The 19,649-nt window shown below is 31.2% G+C and overlaps 1 protein-coding gene across 1 annotated transcript; it reads left to right on the plus strand.

Moving 5' to 3' along the window:
- Positions 1 to 649: 649 nt before the first annotated feature.
- Positions 650 to 19,334, plus strand: LOC134702460 (mRNA (2'-O-methyladenosine-N(6)-)-methyltransferase-like). Its single transcript, XM_063563362.1, has 14 exons — positions 650 to 793; positions 2,054 to 2,396; positions 2,880 to 3,061; positions 7,008 to 7,162; positions 9,136 to 9,367; positions 11,466 to 11,565; positions 12,195 to 12,357; positions 12,937 to 13,109; positions 13,711 to 13,797; positions 14,176 to 14,360; positions 14,906 to 14,999; positions 15,198 to 15,298; positions 15,773 to 15,847; positions 17,497 to 19,334. Exons 2-14 carry the CDS (start codon positions 2,064 to 2,066, stop codon positions 17,633 to 17,635), a joined length of 2,019 nt encoding a protein of 672 aa, XP_063419432.1. The 5' UTR covers positions 650 to 793; positions 2,054 to 2,063; the 3' UTR covers positions 17,636 to 19,334.
- Positions 19,335 to 19,649: the final 315 nt, after the last annotated feature.

A 19,649-nucleotide genomic window follows, 5' to 3' on the forward strand; every position in this document is an offset into this window, starting at 1 on the left:
TAGGTTTCATAGGGGGTTCATGACGCGTTAATGGCGACGTCATCTATTAATGTTGTTGCGTTTTATTGTTTATTTTTCAACAAAACGACGCAGAAAAGTCCAGCGTCCGATAAATTCGTTATACGGTTAACTACTGACCCCCTACGGATCCATAGAGGGTCACGGAATCACCCCCTATGGATTTTACTAACCCTCTATGGATCCGTATGGGGTCAGTAGCGAATAATAGCCAATCGTAACTACTCGGCCATTCTCGTTACGCAGTACAATAGCTTCTTCGTGCAATCAGAAAGGCCGAGTTGTTCCGATTGTTGTAATAGCAGGACACGGTCTGGGACCCAGATGTCACGTGTATGATTTAGCACACGTGGTATTATTTTTGTGTACATATCCGGGAACTTTCTACGCTTCCACATAAATTATGCAAATTAGTAAAAATTTAAAATTCCGATTAAAGAAACGAATAATATATATGCGTACCTTAAAAATGTGTAAAAATGAAGTCAGTTTGTTATTATTCTAGTTGATTTTAAAAAGTGTATATAGTTCATAATTGTTAAATTCGAAATAATCTAGAAAATATTTAATAAATAGTGATTTTCATGATTTCGTTTCGCCAAATAATTTTAAATTTGCAGTAACCCTTGTCAGTTTTCACAAATGGCGATAGCGTCAGGAGCATTGTCAAAATTTTCTGATGCATATTTTGCTTGATTGCGAAAGTTAACAGAAAATGTAGTTTAATTTTTATTGCAAAATAATCTACATAGTTGAAATACTACTTAAGTAGAAGGTACTTTATTGATGCTTTGCTGAATCATGAAAACTTTAACTAAACAACTTGTCTGACTGATGCCGACCCTAGCTCTCTTAGTCTCTAACTGTGAGAGCAAAATTAGTCAATCTTTTGACTTATAATTTGCCTGCTGGATTAATGTTGATTATTGTTATCATCTTACATTTCTTTGAATAAAGTAATGCACCCAACAAAGTATGATTGTTGGACCTTTTTAGTGAAATATACTGACTTTATGGGACTATATATAGCTAGTCTATAATTATGAATTTCAAAGTAATTGTTTTAGTTTCTTTTCTGATCTGGGTAAATAAAAGATAATTGCTTGACATGATGTCATCCAATTTCAGTCTTCTTCATTTTAAGTCTTGGCCCATAGTTTCGATATGTTCAACTTCAGATTCATCTGATCTCCCTTAAAAGTATTTTGATGTTAAACATATTAGTTGAGTTCCATTTAGCCTTAGTTCTCATTGCCATATATATTTGATTAAAACTTTTCATCACTCCAATGCTTGTCGTAATATAAAGAAATTCTGTAACAGAAGGAACCTACATTTGTACATGTATATAACTAGATAAAGATCCTCAAGTGTTCACATGATGTCACTATAGTTTGCTAAATCAACATAATTTCTTTTTTTGAATGATTATTTCCCATTATACTAGGCATGATATTTTATTAATTTCATGTAAAAATATAAAGGACGACTTATGGTCTGGATAGCATATATAGTATTTTTGTTGAAGGGACAATGGTAGCAAATGAACTGGGTTGTCAGTTTTGGTGTTTAAATATTTCTTATTAATTAGCTGGTGAATTGGGTTCTACATCAACACATCCTTCTTGGGCAAACATCAAATGTATCAACAAATAAGCTATCCTCATTGTTAAAGAAGCTTTGGTTTTCAATATGTTCTCACACTTAAGCATCTAATTTATAATAAAAAAATGAACATAAAATGTATAAGAAATGAACATCTGACAAGTTGTATTTGTGGGATTCTTTAGACATTGTATGGCACCAAAATGACTCAAGTTATAATATTTCCATTTTGAATCACCTGTACTCAATTCATTCAAGGTACAAAATATGTAACATACATGTAGACCTTATTGTAATTTTGCCGAATCACAAAATAACTCAGCATACATCATGTACATGGCATATTTGAGTTTTTTGCATTTGCATTGTTTAAAAAAGTTTAGATGTTGATGACTCGATATACATTTATAATCTATGTTATTTTTCAAAGGTACACACAAATGGATATACAAGTAAAGCCCATTACTGAAAATGGTGGAAAAGGAGATAATCATGAAACAAAGACAATAGATAAAGATGAAAATGTAGCTGAACATTTGGAGAAGAACCCTCTTCATATAAATGTAACCAATCATCAACCAGTAGAACGTCAAGATTCACTGCCAATATCTCCTGGCCCCCTATCACCTGACCCTGTACACGATTTACCAGTAGAATTACTGCAAGCTGGATGGAGGAGATTTTGGAGTAAGAGAGAACAGCAACCTTACTTCTTCAATAAATTAACCAATGAATCATTATGGGAAATGCCACAGTTGAAGTCGGGTCATGGAGTAAGTTTCTTGTTAGCAAATTTATAACTAACCTTATAGATCTGGCCTTTCGGCTTTGATTCAATAAAGGACTTGAGACATAAATAATATCAATTTTAGTTGTTAGATTTCTTGTGAAATGCAGGCCAGTTAATTGCAAACGATATGGTGCTTATCTTCATCTTAGATATCAGTTTAATCACCTGATTGTTTCAGATGAACCTTAACAATTTACCCAGTAGCCAAGAAATTTCAACAGAGACATCAATTAAAACAAAATGACACTTGTGTATCAAGTTTTCTGTTGTTAAAGCCATTGAAATTTAAAAAATGAGCCCAAAACTATCCTTGGTAATTTAATAAATACATGTTTAGATAACAAGATTGAGTTTAAAGGCGATGGCAAGTTAAAAACATGTTAAAGAATATAAATCTTGCCACGTTAAAAACATGTTAAAGAATATAAAACTTGCCACATGTGTAAATTTTAGATTACCTTTTCAGTCCCCTAATTTACTGACGGATCCTTTAGGGATTGGAGGAGATCATCCTGCACCTGTTCCCAGCAGTACAGATACACGTTTGTGTCGCCCCAGCACAGACATTCCTCCTCCTCAAGTGGGAGAGAAAAGACGATTAAGTGGGGATGTTGGTGATAGTTCACCTAAAAAACCATTTACTTACAGGTAAAAATTAGAAAAAATAAAATTGAGAATGGAAATGGGGAATGTGTCAAAGAGACAACAACCCGACCAAAATAAAAAAAATACAACAGCAGAAGGTCACCAACAGGTCTTCAATGTAGCGAGAAATTCCCGCACCCGGAGGCGTCCTTCAGCTGGCCCCTAAACAAATATATACTAGTTCAGTGATAATGAACGCCATACTAATTTCCAAATTGTACACAAGAAACTAAAATTTTAAATAATACAAGACTAACAAAGGCCAGAGGCTCCTGACTTGGGACAGGCGCAAAAATGCGGCGGGGTTAAACATGTTTGTGAGATCTCAACCCTCCCCTATACCTCTAACCAGTGTAGAAAAGTAAAAGCATAACAATACGCACATTAAAATTCAGTTCAAGAGAAGTCCGAGTCTGATGTCAGAAGATGTAACCAAAGAAAATAAACAAAATGACAATAATACATAAATAACAACAGACTACTAGCAGTTAACTGACATGCCAGCTCCAGACTTCAATTAAACTGACTGAAAGATTATGATTTCATCAAATGAACATCAGGCACAATCCTTCCCGTAAGGGGTTTAGTATCATACCATCATAACATATATGAGAAGAACATAACCCGTGTCATGCCAACAACTGTTTTTAGAATAAATGTGTTTAGTTCCGACGCAAAGACCTTATCAGTGACTCAATATTAACGCCAAAATATGCAATCTTTAATGACTTGACAACAGTATCGTAATTATACCCCTTCTTAATAAGTCTATTCAAAGGTTTTGTAAGTTTATGAGGTGAATACTGACACCTTTGTGCTTTATAAAGAATATTTCCATAAAAAATTGGATGTGAAATACCTGAACGTATAAAAAGTCTGCATGTTGAGCTATATTTACGAATGATGTCTTTATACCGATGATAAAATTTAGTAAATGTTTTGACTAGTTTGTGATATCGAAAACCCTGGTGTAATAATTTTTCAGTAATACATAAATTTCTCTCGTTAAAATCTAAAACATTGTTACATACACGAGCGAATCGTACAAGTTGAGATATATAAACACCGTAAGATGGTGACAAGGGAACGTCACCATCTAAAAACGGATAATTAACGATAGGAAATGAAAAATCATCCCTTTTATCATAAATTTTAGTATTCAGCTTTCCGTTAGTGATATAAATATCAAGATCGAGGAAAGGGCAGTGGTCATTGTTAGTATTAGCTTTATTTAAAGTAAGTTCACCAGGATAAATTTCATTAATATACATACTGAAGTCGTCATTATTGAGAGCCAAAATATCATCCAAATATCTAAAAGTATTATTAAATTTGTTTATCAGATGTTGTTTTGATGGGTCTTTGCTTATTTTTGTCAAAACCACTTTAAACTTTAAGGTAGAAATTATAAATTTTATGTTAAGATTTTTATACGACCGCAAATTTTGAAAAAAATTTTGTCGTATATTGCTATCACGTTGGCGTCGTCGTCGTCGTCGTCCGAATACTTTTAGTTTTCGCACTCTAACTTTAGTAAAAGTGAATAGAAATCTATGAAATTTTAACACAAGGTTTATGACCATAAAAGGAAGGCTGGTATTGATTTTGGGAGTTTTGGTCCCAATATTTTTGGAATTAGGGGCCAAAAAGGGTCCAAATAAGCATTTTCTTGGTTTTCGCACTATAACTTTAGTTTAAGTTAATAGAAATCTATGAAATTTTGACACAAGGTTTATGACCACAAAAGAAAGGATGGGATTGATTTTTGGAGTTTTGGTTTTAACAGTTTAGGAATTAGGGGCCAAAAAAGGGCCCAAATAAGCATTATTCTTGGTTTTCGAACAATAACTTTAGTTAAAGTAAATAGAAATCAATGAAATTTAAACACAATGTTTATGACCACAAAAGGAAGGTTGGTATTGATTTTGGGAGTTTCGGTCCGAACAGTTTAGGAATTAGGGGCCAAAAAGGGACCCAAATAAGCATTTTTCTTGGTTTTCGCACCATAGCGTTAGTATTAGTAAATAGAAATCTATGAAATTTAAACACAAGGTTTATGACTATAAAAGGAAGGTTGGTATTGATTTGGGGAGTTTTGGTCCCAACAGTTAAGGAAAAAGAGGCCCAAAGGGTCCAAAATTAAACTTTGTTTGATTTCATCATAATTGAATAATTGGGGTTCTTTAATATGCCGAATCTAACTGTGTATGTAGATTCTTAATTTTTGGTCCCGTTTTCAAATTGGTCTACATTAAGGTCCAAAGGGTCCAAAATTAAACTTAGTTTGATTTTAACAAAAATTGAAACCTTGGGGTTCTTTGATATGCTGAATCTAAAAATGTACTTAGATTTTTGATTATTGGCCCAGTTTTCAAGTTGGCCCAAATCGAGGTCCAAAATTAAACATTGTTTGATTTCATCAAAAATTGAATAATTGGGGTTCTTTGATATGCCAAATCTAACTGTGTATGTAGATTCTTAATTTTTGGTCCAGTTTTAAAATTGGTCTAAATTAAAGTGCAAAGGGTCCAAAATTAAACTAAGTTTGATTTTAACAAAAATCAAATTCTTGGGCCTCTTTGATATGCTGAATCTAAACATGTACTTAGATTTTTGATTATGGGCCCAGTTTTCAAGTTGGTCCAAATCAGGATCTAAAATTATTATATTAAGTATTGTGCAATAGCAAGTCTTTTCAATTGCACAGTATTGTGCAATGGCAAGAAATATCTAATTTCACAATATTGTGAAATAGCAAATTTTTTTTTAATTAAGAGTTATCTTTCTTTGTCCGGTAAAGTAAGCAAGAAATATCTGCAAGAATTTTTTTAATTGGAGTTATCTTTCTTTGTCCAGAATCAACTTAAATCTTTGTTATATACAATATACAGTGTATATTCACTTTTTACTACCAACTGATAAATTTAAATAATCTTTACCATTCAGTGATAACAAGCAGTTTTTTTACATCTTAATATTTTATGATGTATTTAAATGAGTAGTAATTGTTGCAAACTCCATTAGAATATTTTAATTGAAATTAGTTTTGGAATAAGGGAAAGGGGGATGTGATTGAAAAATTGGGTTCAATTTTTCTCATTTGAATTTCATAAATAAAAAGAAAATTTCTTCAAACATTTTTTTGAGAGGATTAATATTCAACAGCATAGTGAATTGCTCTAAGAGAAAACAAAAATTTTAAGTTCATTTGAATACATTCATTCTGTGTCAGAAACCTATGCTGTGTCAACTATTTAATCGCAATCCAAATTTAGAGCGGAATCCAGCTTGAATGTTGTGTCCATACTTGCCCCAACTGTTCAGGGTTCAACCTCTGCGGTCGTATAAAGCTACGCCCTGCGGAGCATCTGGTTTACAAAATGGTTGACTATACCTTCAGTAGTAGTTGTTTAAGTATTCCATCTGTTTCTCCCTACAGTTCACAATTTTGTGAATTTTTAGCTAAGTTTTCTTGAAATGATGACCAGATATCCCCTTGTCACGTTTATTAAAGAGAAGGTTCACAATTGAAAAATAAGTTTTACAAATAGTGATTTTGAACAGTGTAAAACAGTGAGTTTGATTTACCTGAAATAAAACATTTATACAGGGAACACACAACTTTGTAAGGACCTAACAGGTTTATAAAAAACATGGCTTTACAATTTACAAAATTAATAATAAAGTTTGAGGGATGTGCAGAAACTGTATTGTTATTCACAATCATTTCATCTTAAAGATCATGCAAATGTTGTGTTTTTCGAGTTTTCTCCTCTTTTTCTAATAGAGGTCAATCATGACTCCTTACTGGTACTTTATTTAGAATGTGACCGAAAAAAATTGAAATGAATTTGGTTTGATTGAAATGAAGGGATTTCTGTTTAAAATTTAAAGATATAATTGTAATTATTTCTATAACCGGTATACATTACAAATGTTCCTATTTCAGTCCATTTTGGAACTTTGAAATTCCTACAAATGCAGTAATATATGAAAGAAGCCCATGTATTCTGCCTCCACCACATCCAGAAATGGAATCTCTACGAGCCCAGTTAACAGCCAAACTGAGGCAACATTACCAAGAATTGTGCCATTCAAGAGAAGGTATATATTTTTGTTATTTTATCATTTATACAACAGTTCTTCATAAAAAAAGCTGTATAATCAATTGGCAAAGATTGAAGATATAAAAAAGAAGATGTGGTATGATTGCCAACGAGACAACTCTCCACAAGAGACCAAAATGACACAACAATTACCAACTGTGGGTCACTGTATGGCCTTCAATAATGAGTAGTGTTGTTCCGATGATCGGAATAAGTCGGAAATCAGTTGGTTGGGACTGGCGATGTCGATAATCGATTGGGATTTTGTTCAATCGATTGTCGTTAAAGTTTCCGGATTTTGAGCTTGTCAACTTCAGGTCCGTTTATTGTTTGCATTTCATATGCGCAGTCAAACTATATTAACAAAAAATATCAGTCGATGACAGTAACAATGTCATACATCCTATAATTAAAGAAATAACTAATTTCCTTCTTTATAAACGTGACAAAAAGCATTTGCAGATTGATGGAATGGTATTTAAGATTAATAACTTTGTATGAAATACTTTCTTTCAATTCCGGTACTTGTTACTTGAGAGCGTACAAATAATTCTGATTTTAGACAAAATAATTCCATTGCTTCATTAAAACGTGTTGCAAGTAGCCTTTGTTTAATGTGTTATCCATTTGTAGAATCAAAAACGTCATATTCCTTTCCAGATTGCTTGCCAAACATCGTTTACTTTTGTAAATTTTCCGAAATTTGTCCGCCATTTATAAAAATATAACAATCACGAATCGGAAACGGTTCAACTATGTAAAAATTCCGCATTCTTGCAATTATAAGTTCCGACACACGAATGACACAATTGAAAGAAAATAATGATTACAAAAGTAATAAAAGCGTTCTACACGAATTAACAGACATTGGCTTAATACCCATGTTTACTGTAAAATGCAAATGCATTGTTTTATTTTTTTCTGGTAATTTTAAATTTCTAAAAGTTAAAAAAAACTTTATATATCTTTTCCTAATTTGAAGCATCCAAATGTTCATACAGCTATGTTATTGAATTTTTTTTGCGAGTTTCACCATTGAAATTTAGAAATGTTAGTGTCACTGTTGGTAATTATGAGATAAAATATGTTCAGTATGAATCTTGATTCTTATTAATTCATTGTTTTAACTGCTAAATAGATAATTATCAAATGTACTAGAATTATAATTTAGTAGTTATTATGCCAGAATATGAAATGGAAACAAAAGATCAAATATGAATACTGGTATATAAACTCTGCAATGATATGGATATACACATTAGACAAGTACAATGAGACTAAATGCATGATTTCCTTTAAAAAAAGAGGGCAAGGTGTTATGATCCGATTATAACCGATAGTCGGTTGGTTGCTGTCAACCGATTGTAATAGATAATCGATTGGTAATTTCAACCGATTATCCAACACTAATAATGAGCAAAGCACATACCGCATAGTCAGCTATAAAAGGCCCTGAAATGACAATGGAAAACAATTCAAACAAGAAAACTAACAGTTTTTATATAAAAAAAAAATGACTGAAAAACAGATATGTTACACATAAACAAACGACAACCACTGAATTACAAGCTCTTGACATGGGACAGTCACATACATAATGTTGTTTTTCTTCTATACATTGTACATTGTATCTTCAAAGCTTGAACTCTGACTTAAAAATGGAAAAGGGAGATAATTGGTATTTTTATATTTAAAAAATGGCTGTGAGAAATTAAACAAGGCAGCAGTTTCATTAAGTTGAAACAAGTGGTATCATAAGCAAAGCTATGTAAAGATGTAGTATAAAAATAACCCAGAAAGATGACAAAATTAAGGAGTTCTTATGCTGAAAGTGTGAATTAACCTTACAATGAAAGGATTGAAAATACTTGCTCTACAAATACAATCGTTAAATAGGAATTGATTTACTATTATTATTTAGGTATTGATTTATAATTATTATTTAAGTATTAATTTATGATTATGATTTAGGTATTGATGCTCCACACGAGTCATTCAACAGATGGTTGTTAGAGAGAAAAGTAATAGATAAAGGAACAGATCCCATGCTGCCGTCTAACTGTATGCCTGAGGTGTCACAATCCATGTACAGAGAAATAATGAATGATATTCCAGTCAAACTGGTCAAACCAAAGTTCTCTGGGGATGTAAGACGACAATTGTTCAAATATGCTGAAGCTGCTAAGAAAATGATTGAAACCAGGTAAAGTGCACTACAGCCATTATTAAATGGTTACTCTTAAGTCTGCACCTTTAGTCACTATCCCATTCCTGATTACTAGTAAATATTGGTTTGGGATAGTGAAGATAAAAGAAGCTCTTTAGGCTAGTTTGTAAAAATATTTTTGGAGAAGCCTGGCTTTAATGTGTTGAAAATTTACCATTTATTTATGTGGTCTGTCCCGTATAAACTTACATGGGCTAGAGGGAAGACACATTGGAAATCAGTGTAGGTACTTTTGTACAACTTCAAGAAAAGTAAAAGAACACTTCTATTATTGCTTTTATAGATGGTTTCCTATTTTTTCAAGTTTCTTTCCTTGGTACCATTCAAATAAAACAGGATTTGTTTTCTTGCAATACAAATCACTTAAAACTATTTTTTGCCCCCTGCCCAACAGGTTGAGAGAGGAATAGAAACACTGAGCCTAAGTTTGTCAGGTCTTTTTGGCGTTCTCACAACTCTTGCCTGATTTTTATAAAACATATATCATTGGTTTATATAAGCAATATCTTGGACAAGTTCAAAAATCAGTACCGATCATTTAATTTCAAAAGAGTTTTGCCCCTTGGAAACATTAATTAAAAATGAAAATTGCATTGTTAGCACTCTCATTTGTATAATTCTTGCCAGATTTTTATGAAACTTTTATCATAGTTTTTATCAGCAATGTCCTTTACACTCTTTTTTTACAAGTTATGCCCCTTAGAAATAGTATCATGGTAATCACATTGAATTTCTCTAAAGCCTTCAGTTATCAAAGATATTGAAAAAGTTATAAAGAAAAAAATTAACTTTTTTTTTAGTTTTTGCCCTTGTTCTTTTGATACTTTAAATATGTGCAACCGGGGAACATTAGAACTCTTTTTTTAATTAATCATGATAATTTGAAAACCACAGTATGTGTCAGAAAGTAGGAATATTTAAACTTGAAGGTTAATTTGTCAATAAATGAAAAATGTGTGACTCAGAAGATATTAATAGGTGATCAATAGCTGTATAATGTAACAGGTTTATAGTTGTAATTAGATGTTGATTTTGAGGTTTTCTTTTCATCAGTATGAATAAAAAAAACAATTTACAAAAGTTTGTTGAAGTAAAGTGCCAAAATTTAAAACAATTTGCCTCTTCAAAAACATTAGTGGCATTATATATTTTATGTTAAATTTTTATGCCCCATTTATGGGCATTATGTTTTCTGGTCTGTGTGTCCTTTTGTCTGTTTGTTCGTCCCGCTTCAGGTTAAAGTTTTTGGTCGAGGTAGTTTTTGATGAAGTAGAAGTCCAATCAACTTGAAACTTAGTACACATGTTCCCTATGATATGATCTTTCTAATTACAATGCCAAATTAGAGATTTTTACCCCACTTTCACGGTCCACTGAACATTGAAAATGATAGTGCAGATGGGGGCATCCATGTTTTGGGGACACATTCTTGTTATACATGGTTTTAATCAATATGAACATTTCTATCACATGTATTGACATTTAAAACATGAAACAACTGAAAAAAGTGATTTATGTATACTTTTAAAAAAAAAAATGTGCTAGATTGCCAGTGAGACAACTCTCCACAAGAGACCAAAATGACACAGAAATTTACAACTATAGATCACTGCACATCTTTTAACAATGATTAAAACCCATACTGCATAGTCACTAAAAAGCCCCAGAAATCTCTCATGTGTTCTCTTCAGTATAAACATAAGAAGATGATACAATATTCATTGTTCATCATAGAATTTAAATTAAAAGGGTCATTTTAATCTGTAAGAACATGTCTAGGTCCCAGTTCTTTCTTAAAATTTCATGCATTTTATAATTGATATTTTTTGAAGAAAGGACAAGAATGGGTGATTAATATTATAAATCCAGGAAAGTCTGCATACAGATACATCAGATATCAGAATGCATGTTCTTAACTTCTTATTATTGCATTACTCACCCAGTCTCAATAATAAAAACCTGGCAATACTTTGTGAATTAACAGTATTGTTTAGTGCTTTATGTGTTACATTGTATTTGTTTGTTGCCTATATTTGCAACAGTCATACATATACCATTATATTGACCTTTACAGGAGTGCAACACCCGACAGCAGAAAGATTGTTAAATGGAATGTAGAAGAAACATTTTCTTGGTTAAGACGACCAGGGGGCGCTGCTTATGATGATTATTTGGTAAGCATATTTACAATTCTAAGATATGCTTTATCAGTATTTATAACTGATTTTAATATATTGAATTTGGTTTAGCATTGATTATAGGACATTATCAATGCTGTTACGTTCAGGGGCGGATCCAGCCATTTTAAAAAGAGGGGTTCCTAACCCAGGACAAAGGGGGGGGGGGGGGGGGGGGGGGGTTCCAATTACATGTCCCCATTCAAATACATTGATCGTCCAAAATAAAGATGGGGTTCCAACCCATGGAACCCCCAGTCTGGATCCGTGCCTGGCGTTAAAAACATTTATACAATTCAAAATAAAGATTTACAGGGAATTGTCAAAATAAGTTAAGCTAAATCAGTGCTGTAAATTGTAATTGACATTAACAGCTTCTGCAGTACTTGTTGGTCAAAAGAAATAGTAATTTACTGACTTGAAGTATTATAATTAAGTGATACATGATATTTCATTTCTGTTGCAATTATCATTTTGCCGGTATCTGTAACAGGTTGCTAAGTAAAAAAAGTTGTGACAATAAAACCTAGATTTTACATAGGCCCAGCTTTAAATACATTATAGTTATCTTTTAATTCTATATATTTCAATATAAAATTATTTATACAAATTATTTTGTTATTTAGGAAAGATTAGCTCATCTGAAGAGACAATGTCAGCCACATTTAACAGAGACAGCAAAAAGTTCTGTTGAGGGAATCTGTACTAAAGTTTATAATATGTGTTTGGAAACTGTGAAAAAACTTCACGAAAGACATTGGCAAATTATGAATGAAAACAATATCCAAGGTGGGTATTATAACAAAGAAATTTGACTGCTACCACTTACTCAGGGGATTATTAAGAATTTTAATTTCCTTTCATGGGGGGGGGGGGCACTTTAAGGTTGTTATGAAATTTATTACCCGTTTAATGCAAATTGAGTTTGTTCAGATGTTGTCATTGAGTTTGTATGTTTTGAGGATAAGACAAATGCATTAAAAGGAATCATCAGTACAATACAACAGACCACACATTGGTACACAAGCACCCAACTCTCCTAATGAATATGGTTCTCACATTAAGACCTATATCAAGCAAGGATCAAAACATTGTGAGGCTATAAAAAAGAAGATTTGATATGATTGCCAATGAGACTACTCTACACAAAGTATCAAATGACACAGAAATTACCAAAATACGGTCTTAGTACAGTCAATAATCATATCAGTTTAGATTAACAATACTCTATAATTATATAACTGATTTCTGGTCATTGAAAAAGAATACTAATTTGAAACTGCAAATAATGTGGCTTCATTCTTGCTCCTTTACAGTTTTTTTTTATCTTTTATGGTATAATGCAGTTATGACGTTTATATCTTTCAGAAATTCCGAAGGCACCAGTTCCGCCCAAAAGAAAAGTATTATGTTATCCTGTTCAGATGATTGTACCAGTGCCCAGATTACCAATTATTGAAATGACAAATGAAAATGAGGTCCATACATTGAAGTTCAAAGGAGAAAGTCTGCGGATTAACAGTCCTCATTTCTTTAAACTTGTTAGTAATCATATATTGTATGATAATATTTAGATACCAGACTATGGTATGAACATCAGTCTTATATTTGTTGACATTAAATGTATGACAGTGAAGTCAGTTTGTAAGATACTATAATTAAATGCTGTTATCAATATAATTTGTTGCAATCAATAAAGACATTTACTTTGTTACACATTGACATCATTCTCGTGATCAAATCAATTAAAAGAAAAGCAACTGTGTGCTTAAGGTGGTACCTAACACTACAGGGAGATAACTCTGTAAAGTCAGCTAAAAGTTTTAATTACGTTGTGTTGTAAAAGGAATATTAAGCTTCTCAATGATCAAAATTGGTGTTTGACAAACCAGTGTAATTTTTCTGTTAAACCAGTTGGTTAAAAATTTTAGAAAATTTTATATTTTTGTTAAAGGGTCAAAGTAAATACTTTGATAAAATTTTATGAAAATTAAACGAGCCAAATTAATTTTGGTGAAAGTGTTGAGTACCACCTTAAATGAATTTTGGAGATATTGTAAAAGACTGAAAAATTATTGTTTTCATACTTTTTACTTTATCTTTTGAACATTTGTCTAATATATTAGTAAAATATAATTTTAGGAGCAGTTGTATAAAATACATGCTCGAGATGACCCCCGGTTTGACCATTACTTAGCAAGAGTATGGTGTTTACTGCGAAGATATCATGTAAGTAACCATAGTCATTTTCTTTTAATGCAATATCATTCTTGGTGGTGTTAAAAATATTTATGAAGGAATAATCTTTATAAGGAAGTAACACTATAGTTAACACACAATAAATCATACAATGATGCACAAAAATTGAACTCTTATGATTTGAATTGAAATGGATGTCAGAAGAAAGTTAAGTCCTAGTTATTAGTTGAAGGACGTTTATGGTTTTAGTTCATTTTATCAAATAAATTATGTTTGTGACATTGATTTTTTTGTGTAAGGAGAATTTGAAATACTTCCTACCCTTATATCCTTTTCATTGAAACACCCAACGTTTACCTAACAAAAGTACCGGTAATTGAAAAATAAAATCTATTTTTTGTTTTTCAGACATTATTTGGTATCCAAGCTTCAGAAGGGTTTGGATTACAGGGAGCCTTGTCAATACAGATATTAGAATGTTTACATCGTATCTTTGGAGTGACATTTGAATGTTTTGCTTCACCTTTGAACTCTTATTTTAAACAATATTGTTCAGCATTTACAGACACTGATGGCTATTTTGGATCTAGAGGGTAATTTTTAAATATGTGTGTATATGTCTGAAATAAAAATGTTTTCTGAGACAGAAATTATTCAAGTTACGCATGGATTTTTTGTAACATTATACCAAAGAACAACTTGTAACCATGACAAATGCATGCCTTATTAAAAAGACTTTAAACAATTAGCAAGTAAGTTTGTTGCAGCAATACTTTTTAAAAGACATTGACAAAAAAAATGAACTCCAATGTAAATTCATACAGGGTAGTCCATGAAAACTGTCAAAATCAAATGTTATCAACCAAGGGAACAAGTGAAAAAAAAAACTGTAGTTTTAGGCATTTTGGAAGAATTTTGGTAGGTCAAATCTGGTTTTAAACCTCCTACTTGTATGGCAATTGTTTATTTACAATATTTGGCAAACGAATTTGTCACCATAAGAAGAAATGAAATTGATTATCAAAAAATCTTCAGTGATTAAAAGCACCCACTGCAATCTTCTAACACTTTCAGAAGAATCTGTTTCTATTCCAAAATTGTCAGCTATAAATATATTTATTATTTGATTCCATTTCAGACCCGTATTAGATTTCCATCCTTTGAGTGGATCATTTGAAGCCAATCCTCCATTCTGTGAGGAATTGATGGAGTCCATGGTTGACCACTTTGAGGTATGTTTGAAGCTTCTAATTATACTAGAGTTATTGAATGGAAAATTAACATGCCCTTTATTATTACTATAAAATCTGATAATAGTATCAACTATTCATATTTAAAAATTGTAACTGTTTTTGTCAAAGCAAATTTTATGGTTTCTTTCTTTCTGTTTTATCTGTGTTAAAATCTAATACAATTTTTTAATGTTTCAGAATTTATTAACCGAATCACATGAGCCATTATCATTCATTGTATTTATACCAGAATGGAGGGATCCTCCTATAGAAGCTCTTATCAGACTGGAATCCAGCAGGTATTCAGTGTTACATTTATGAATAAATAGAAATGTAGTTTATTTGTCAATGAAACAATCAAACAAAATTAGAACCTAAAAGATCTGCTTGCATCTAGTATTAGGTTAAAGTGTTTTTGTTAGGGAAGTTTACAATGAAGTTGTGATTTCATGAACTAAAAACTGTGTATACATCATCATAAATTATATGCCAAAATATAGTTTTGATGTTGGTCTCTTCGTCATTCACTGAACATCAAATTATTATATTGTTTAATCAGTATATTTTCAGGTTAATGTTAAGCTTAATAATCATGAATTCGTGGTTACATCAACTAGAAACTAAGTACACATGTTCACAATGATATAACTATACAAATAAATTATATGCTGAATTAAAGTTTTTATCCCATTTTCATAGAACATAGATGTGCCTGTAAACACATTTTACATCTGATGTGTTGGAATGTATTTTCAATTATTGTTAATTTGTAGATTTAAAAGAAAACAAGTCACGTTACCTGCATATGACCATGAGTACAGACAAGGGTTTCAACATTTTTGTCCAAAGTAAGTAGATAGTTGTAGCCAAAAAAAAATGAAACATTTATGATAAGGAACCACAACATCTGCACAGAAGACTTTCAATTCATCAATAGGTAGCAAGAAAAATCTTTAAACCCCCATTCAAACTTTTACTACACTGCTTCTAAATGTATAATGTGATTTGCCATATTTCTACCAGATAATACCGTATAGCAGGTTATTTTCGTAGGGTGTAAATTTCTCGCTTATGTACACAGATAAAACAAAATCTCCAAATTAAAAGTGTACATGCAAAGGTATTGATAAAAGTTTTGAATCCACCAAAATAATACCTGCCAAAATATTTCATATGCCTTTTTCAATGGAAATCGTGAAATTTTACACCTGCGAAAATAACCCACTATACGGTAGATCTACAGATATTGATTCTAATATAGAATGTTATTTTAATAACTCCATGGCTACAGAAACTGTTGATGTCTTAGCTATCTGTCGATAAAAAAAACATTAGAAGAAGGTTTGAGAAGAAGTCTGGATATCTTATATGATACTAGAACACACCCGTGATATCGCGGTTCCGTGACTGAATTAAAGTATATAACTATGCGCAAGCCTTATTTTAGTATTAGTTTTGTCATCTGATAAAGTCATGCCGATTATAAAATACACAGTTTTCTCTGCTTTCAAATCTTTCTGTTTGAACCGGTCGAACTGGAACTTATCAATTATTGGTAATATTAATTATTAGGAAAACAAAAGGTCCTGGAATGGAGTATTTTTTAATCAACAGCATTGTCCTATATAAGTTATAAATAAAGTTGAATTCTTTGATTTGCTGTTTTACGTCATGCCCGCTAACAAAAACTGTACCTATGCGCCTTATTTTCAGTACAGATTTTTAGTATTCATATTGTTATCTTAGAAAATCTTACTGATTAAAACACTACAATAGGTAACAATTTGACAATTTAGTAGGGTCAACGTTACCATGTGATTATGACCCGTGTATATAGCATATTAATCATGAATACACCGTTTGGTGGTGCGCCTGTCAGATGCGGAACGTACAGATAAGGTAATAGGTAACAGGTAAATATACGATTGGTATCGGTATCGGACTCGACCTGGAACTTCTTAATTATTGGCAATATTAATTACGTGGAAAACAAAAGGGCCTGGAGTGGTGTAATTTTTAATCTATACCTTTGTACTATATTAGTTATATATAAAGTTGAATTCTTTGATTCGTCGTTTTTACGTGATGACGGCTGACAAATTGGACCTCGTAATTTTAGTATTATAGATTATAAAAGTATGTTTTGTTCATAAATGCTGGTGTATGCATCTAAAAGAAGAAAAGTGAAATAAAAAAACAAACTTATGTACATAAAATGTGGTCAGAATTCTTAAATACTCATTGAAAATAGTTAACAATGCTTATCACTCTTAATAAAATTGAGATTGTAAAAATCAGCTGTTCAACACAATATAAAGCTTCTGTGATCTTGTTCACTGCGCTTACTTGACAAAAAGTTTCATATTTATATCAATATGCAGACAACCTAATTATCGGTTCTTATAAAATATATTAAAAATTAACTGTAAACTAATTTGCAATCATACCACATCTTCTTTTTTTTATACTAAGTATTGTTTTGTTTTTGATTTTTCAGAGAGGAAGTGAATATGAAATCTGCTCATGGAACATTAGTTATATTTTTACAAAATGACGCTGGTTTTGCACGATGGGGGCCAACGCCAGAGAGATTGAAAGAACTATTATTAGCATCAAAACCTAAAGACACAGTATGACAAAGAGTGGCATACTATTATAAATGGCAGCTAAATATGGAAATGTTTATTTATTTATTGAGTCGGTGCTTGTTATAGAGAACAAATACTTAATGGATAAAATATTTGTTGTGTTAAAATGTTTACTTGTTGTTAAAGTACAAATGAACTGTTGTTATTGAGGACTTCATTTTAATTATGAAAATATAACAAAACCAGAGTTCCATTCAGATTTTGTGTAATAACTTATATACAAAGGATATTCATTGTTTTGTACTGTGGATTCATTTATTATTGTGGATTGATGAAAAATTGCATATTCTTGGATATTTGATTTCATGGTTTTGTCAATCTAAGATTGTAGACAAAAACCTATTGCAAATATAATATTTGTTGAACATTTGAATTCAAGGTTCACCTGTACCCATGAAAATTGGTATCCAACGAATAATAATGAATCCACAGTATGTTGATTCAAGAACAGATGGACTCTTCTAAGATTCAGATTTAATGTTGACTGTTAATTCTTTATGTTCTGTATTATTATATAAAAACTCAATGAGTCAGTTATTGGTGTATAAAATCCACTCATTTAATCAGAGGAATTCCTGCCATTGAGTGTTATAAGCATTTCAAATTTCATCATGTGAACTGCTTTTTTGTCAGTATGAAATTATAAATGTTGTAAAATTCAGATTTATATTTTTCTATGCACTCTTTATGGAGTTTCCAATGTTATTTCTTATCAAAATAATGCTTTCCAATGTATTTTAAATAGAAATATAGAATTAATGAAAACTAAAATTTCAAATGCAAAAAAAAACATGGTTTAACCAGTAATATAAACTTTTGAACACTTCTTGAAAAGATTTCACTAGCTGAACAAACACAATACCATACTATCTTGTAAGGTAATCAGCTTCAAGTGAATTAGCATTGATAATCTAATTTCATACAAAATTTACCTTATGTTTTGGTTACATTTTGAAATTAGAGATATTGATTGTTTCTTAAATGTTTTTAAGTTAAGGTTGTGTTTGTTTATTAGATATATATAATAAATCAAGTAAAGGGATTTTAATTTGATATGATGTATAAAAAAAACACTGTTATTTGAATGACTTGGGTTATTTCAAAGAAGCAAAAAGTAAAATCACAAAAATACTGAACTCAGAGGAAAATCAATTTGGAAAGTCCATAATCACATGGCAAAATCAAAAAACAAAACGCATCAAAAACGAATGGACAAGAACTGTCATATTCCTGACTTGGTACAGGCATTTTCAAATGTAGAAAATGGTGGATTAAACCTGGTTCTATAGCGCTAACCCTCTCACTTTAATAACAGTCTCATCAAATTCCGCTACATTTACATGATGCGTTAAATAAACAGTCACAATTAATAAAATAGTCAAAATATGGGTACATCAGTCATCATCGTATAACAATTTTAAAAGGAACAATTTAACAGGACATAAAAACATCTACTTTCTACGAACACATGGATTGATTTGAGTGTCTGACGTCAGAAAAATTATATATGTCACATAAATTTGTCGTTCAATGTGCATACAATAGTTATCAAAAGTGCCAGGATTATAAACAATTTTAAAATTTACATAGGCAATGAACGCATACAGGGTTAAAAAATCAAAAGTTTGTAAGAATAAATTACAGAAATAGACCGAGATTCAAACTAGTCCAAAAGTTATACATAGAATTTATGAGAATCCTAAACTTTTAAAAGGAACAATTTAACAGGACACAAAAACATCTACTATCTACGAACACATGGATTGATTTGAGTGTCTGACGTCAGAAAAATTATATACGTCACATAAATTTGTCGTTCAATGTGCATACAAACAATTTTAAAATTTACATAGGCAATGTACGCATACAGGGTTAAAAAATCAAAAGTATGTAAGAATGAATTACAGAAATAGACCGAGATTCAAACTAGCAAACAATATTTTAGATGACATTATTATAAAAAGTTGAATAAGTGACTTTTTCATTCATCTGAATATTAATT

Source organism: Mytilus trossulus, unplaced genomic scaffold (genome assembly GCF_036588685.1).
Source record: "Mytilus trossulus isolate FHL-02 unplaced genomic scaffold, PNRI_Mtr1.1.1.hap1 h1tg000463l__unscaffolded, whole genome shotgun sequence".
Classification (NCBI taxonomy): domain Eukaryota; kingdom Metazoa; phylum Mollusca; class Bivalvia; order Mytilida; family Mytilidae; genus Mytilus; species Mytilus trossulus.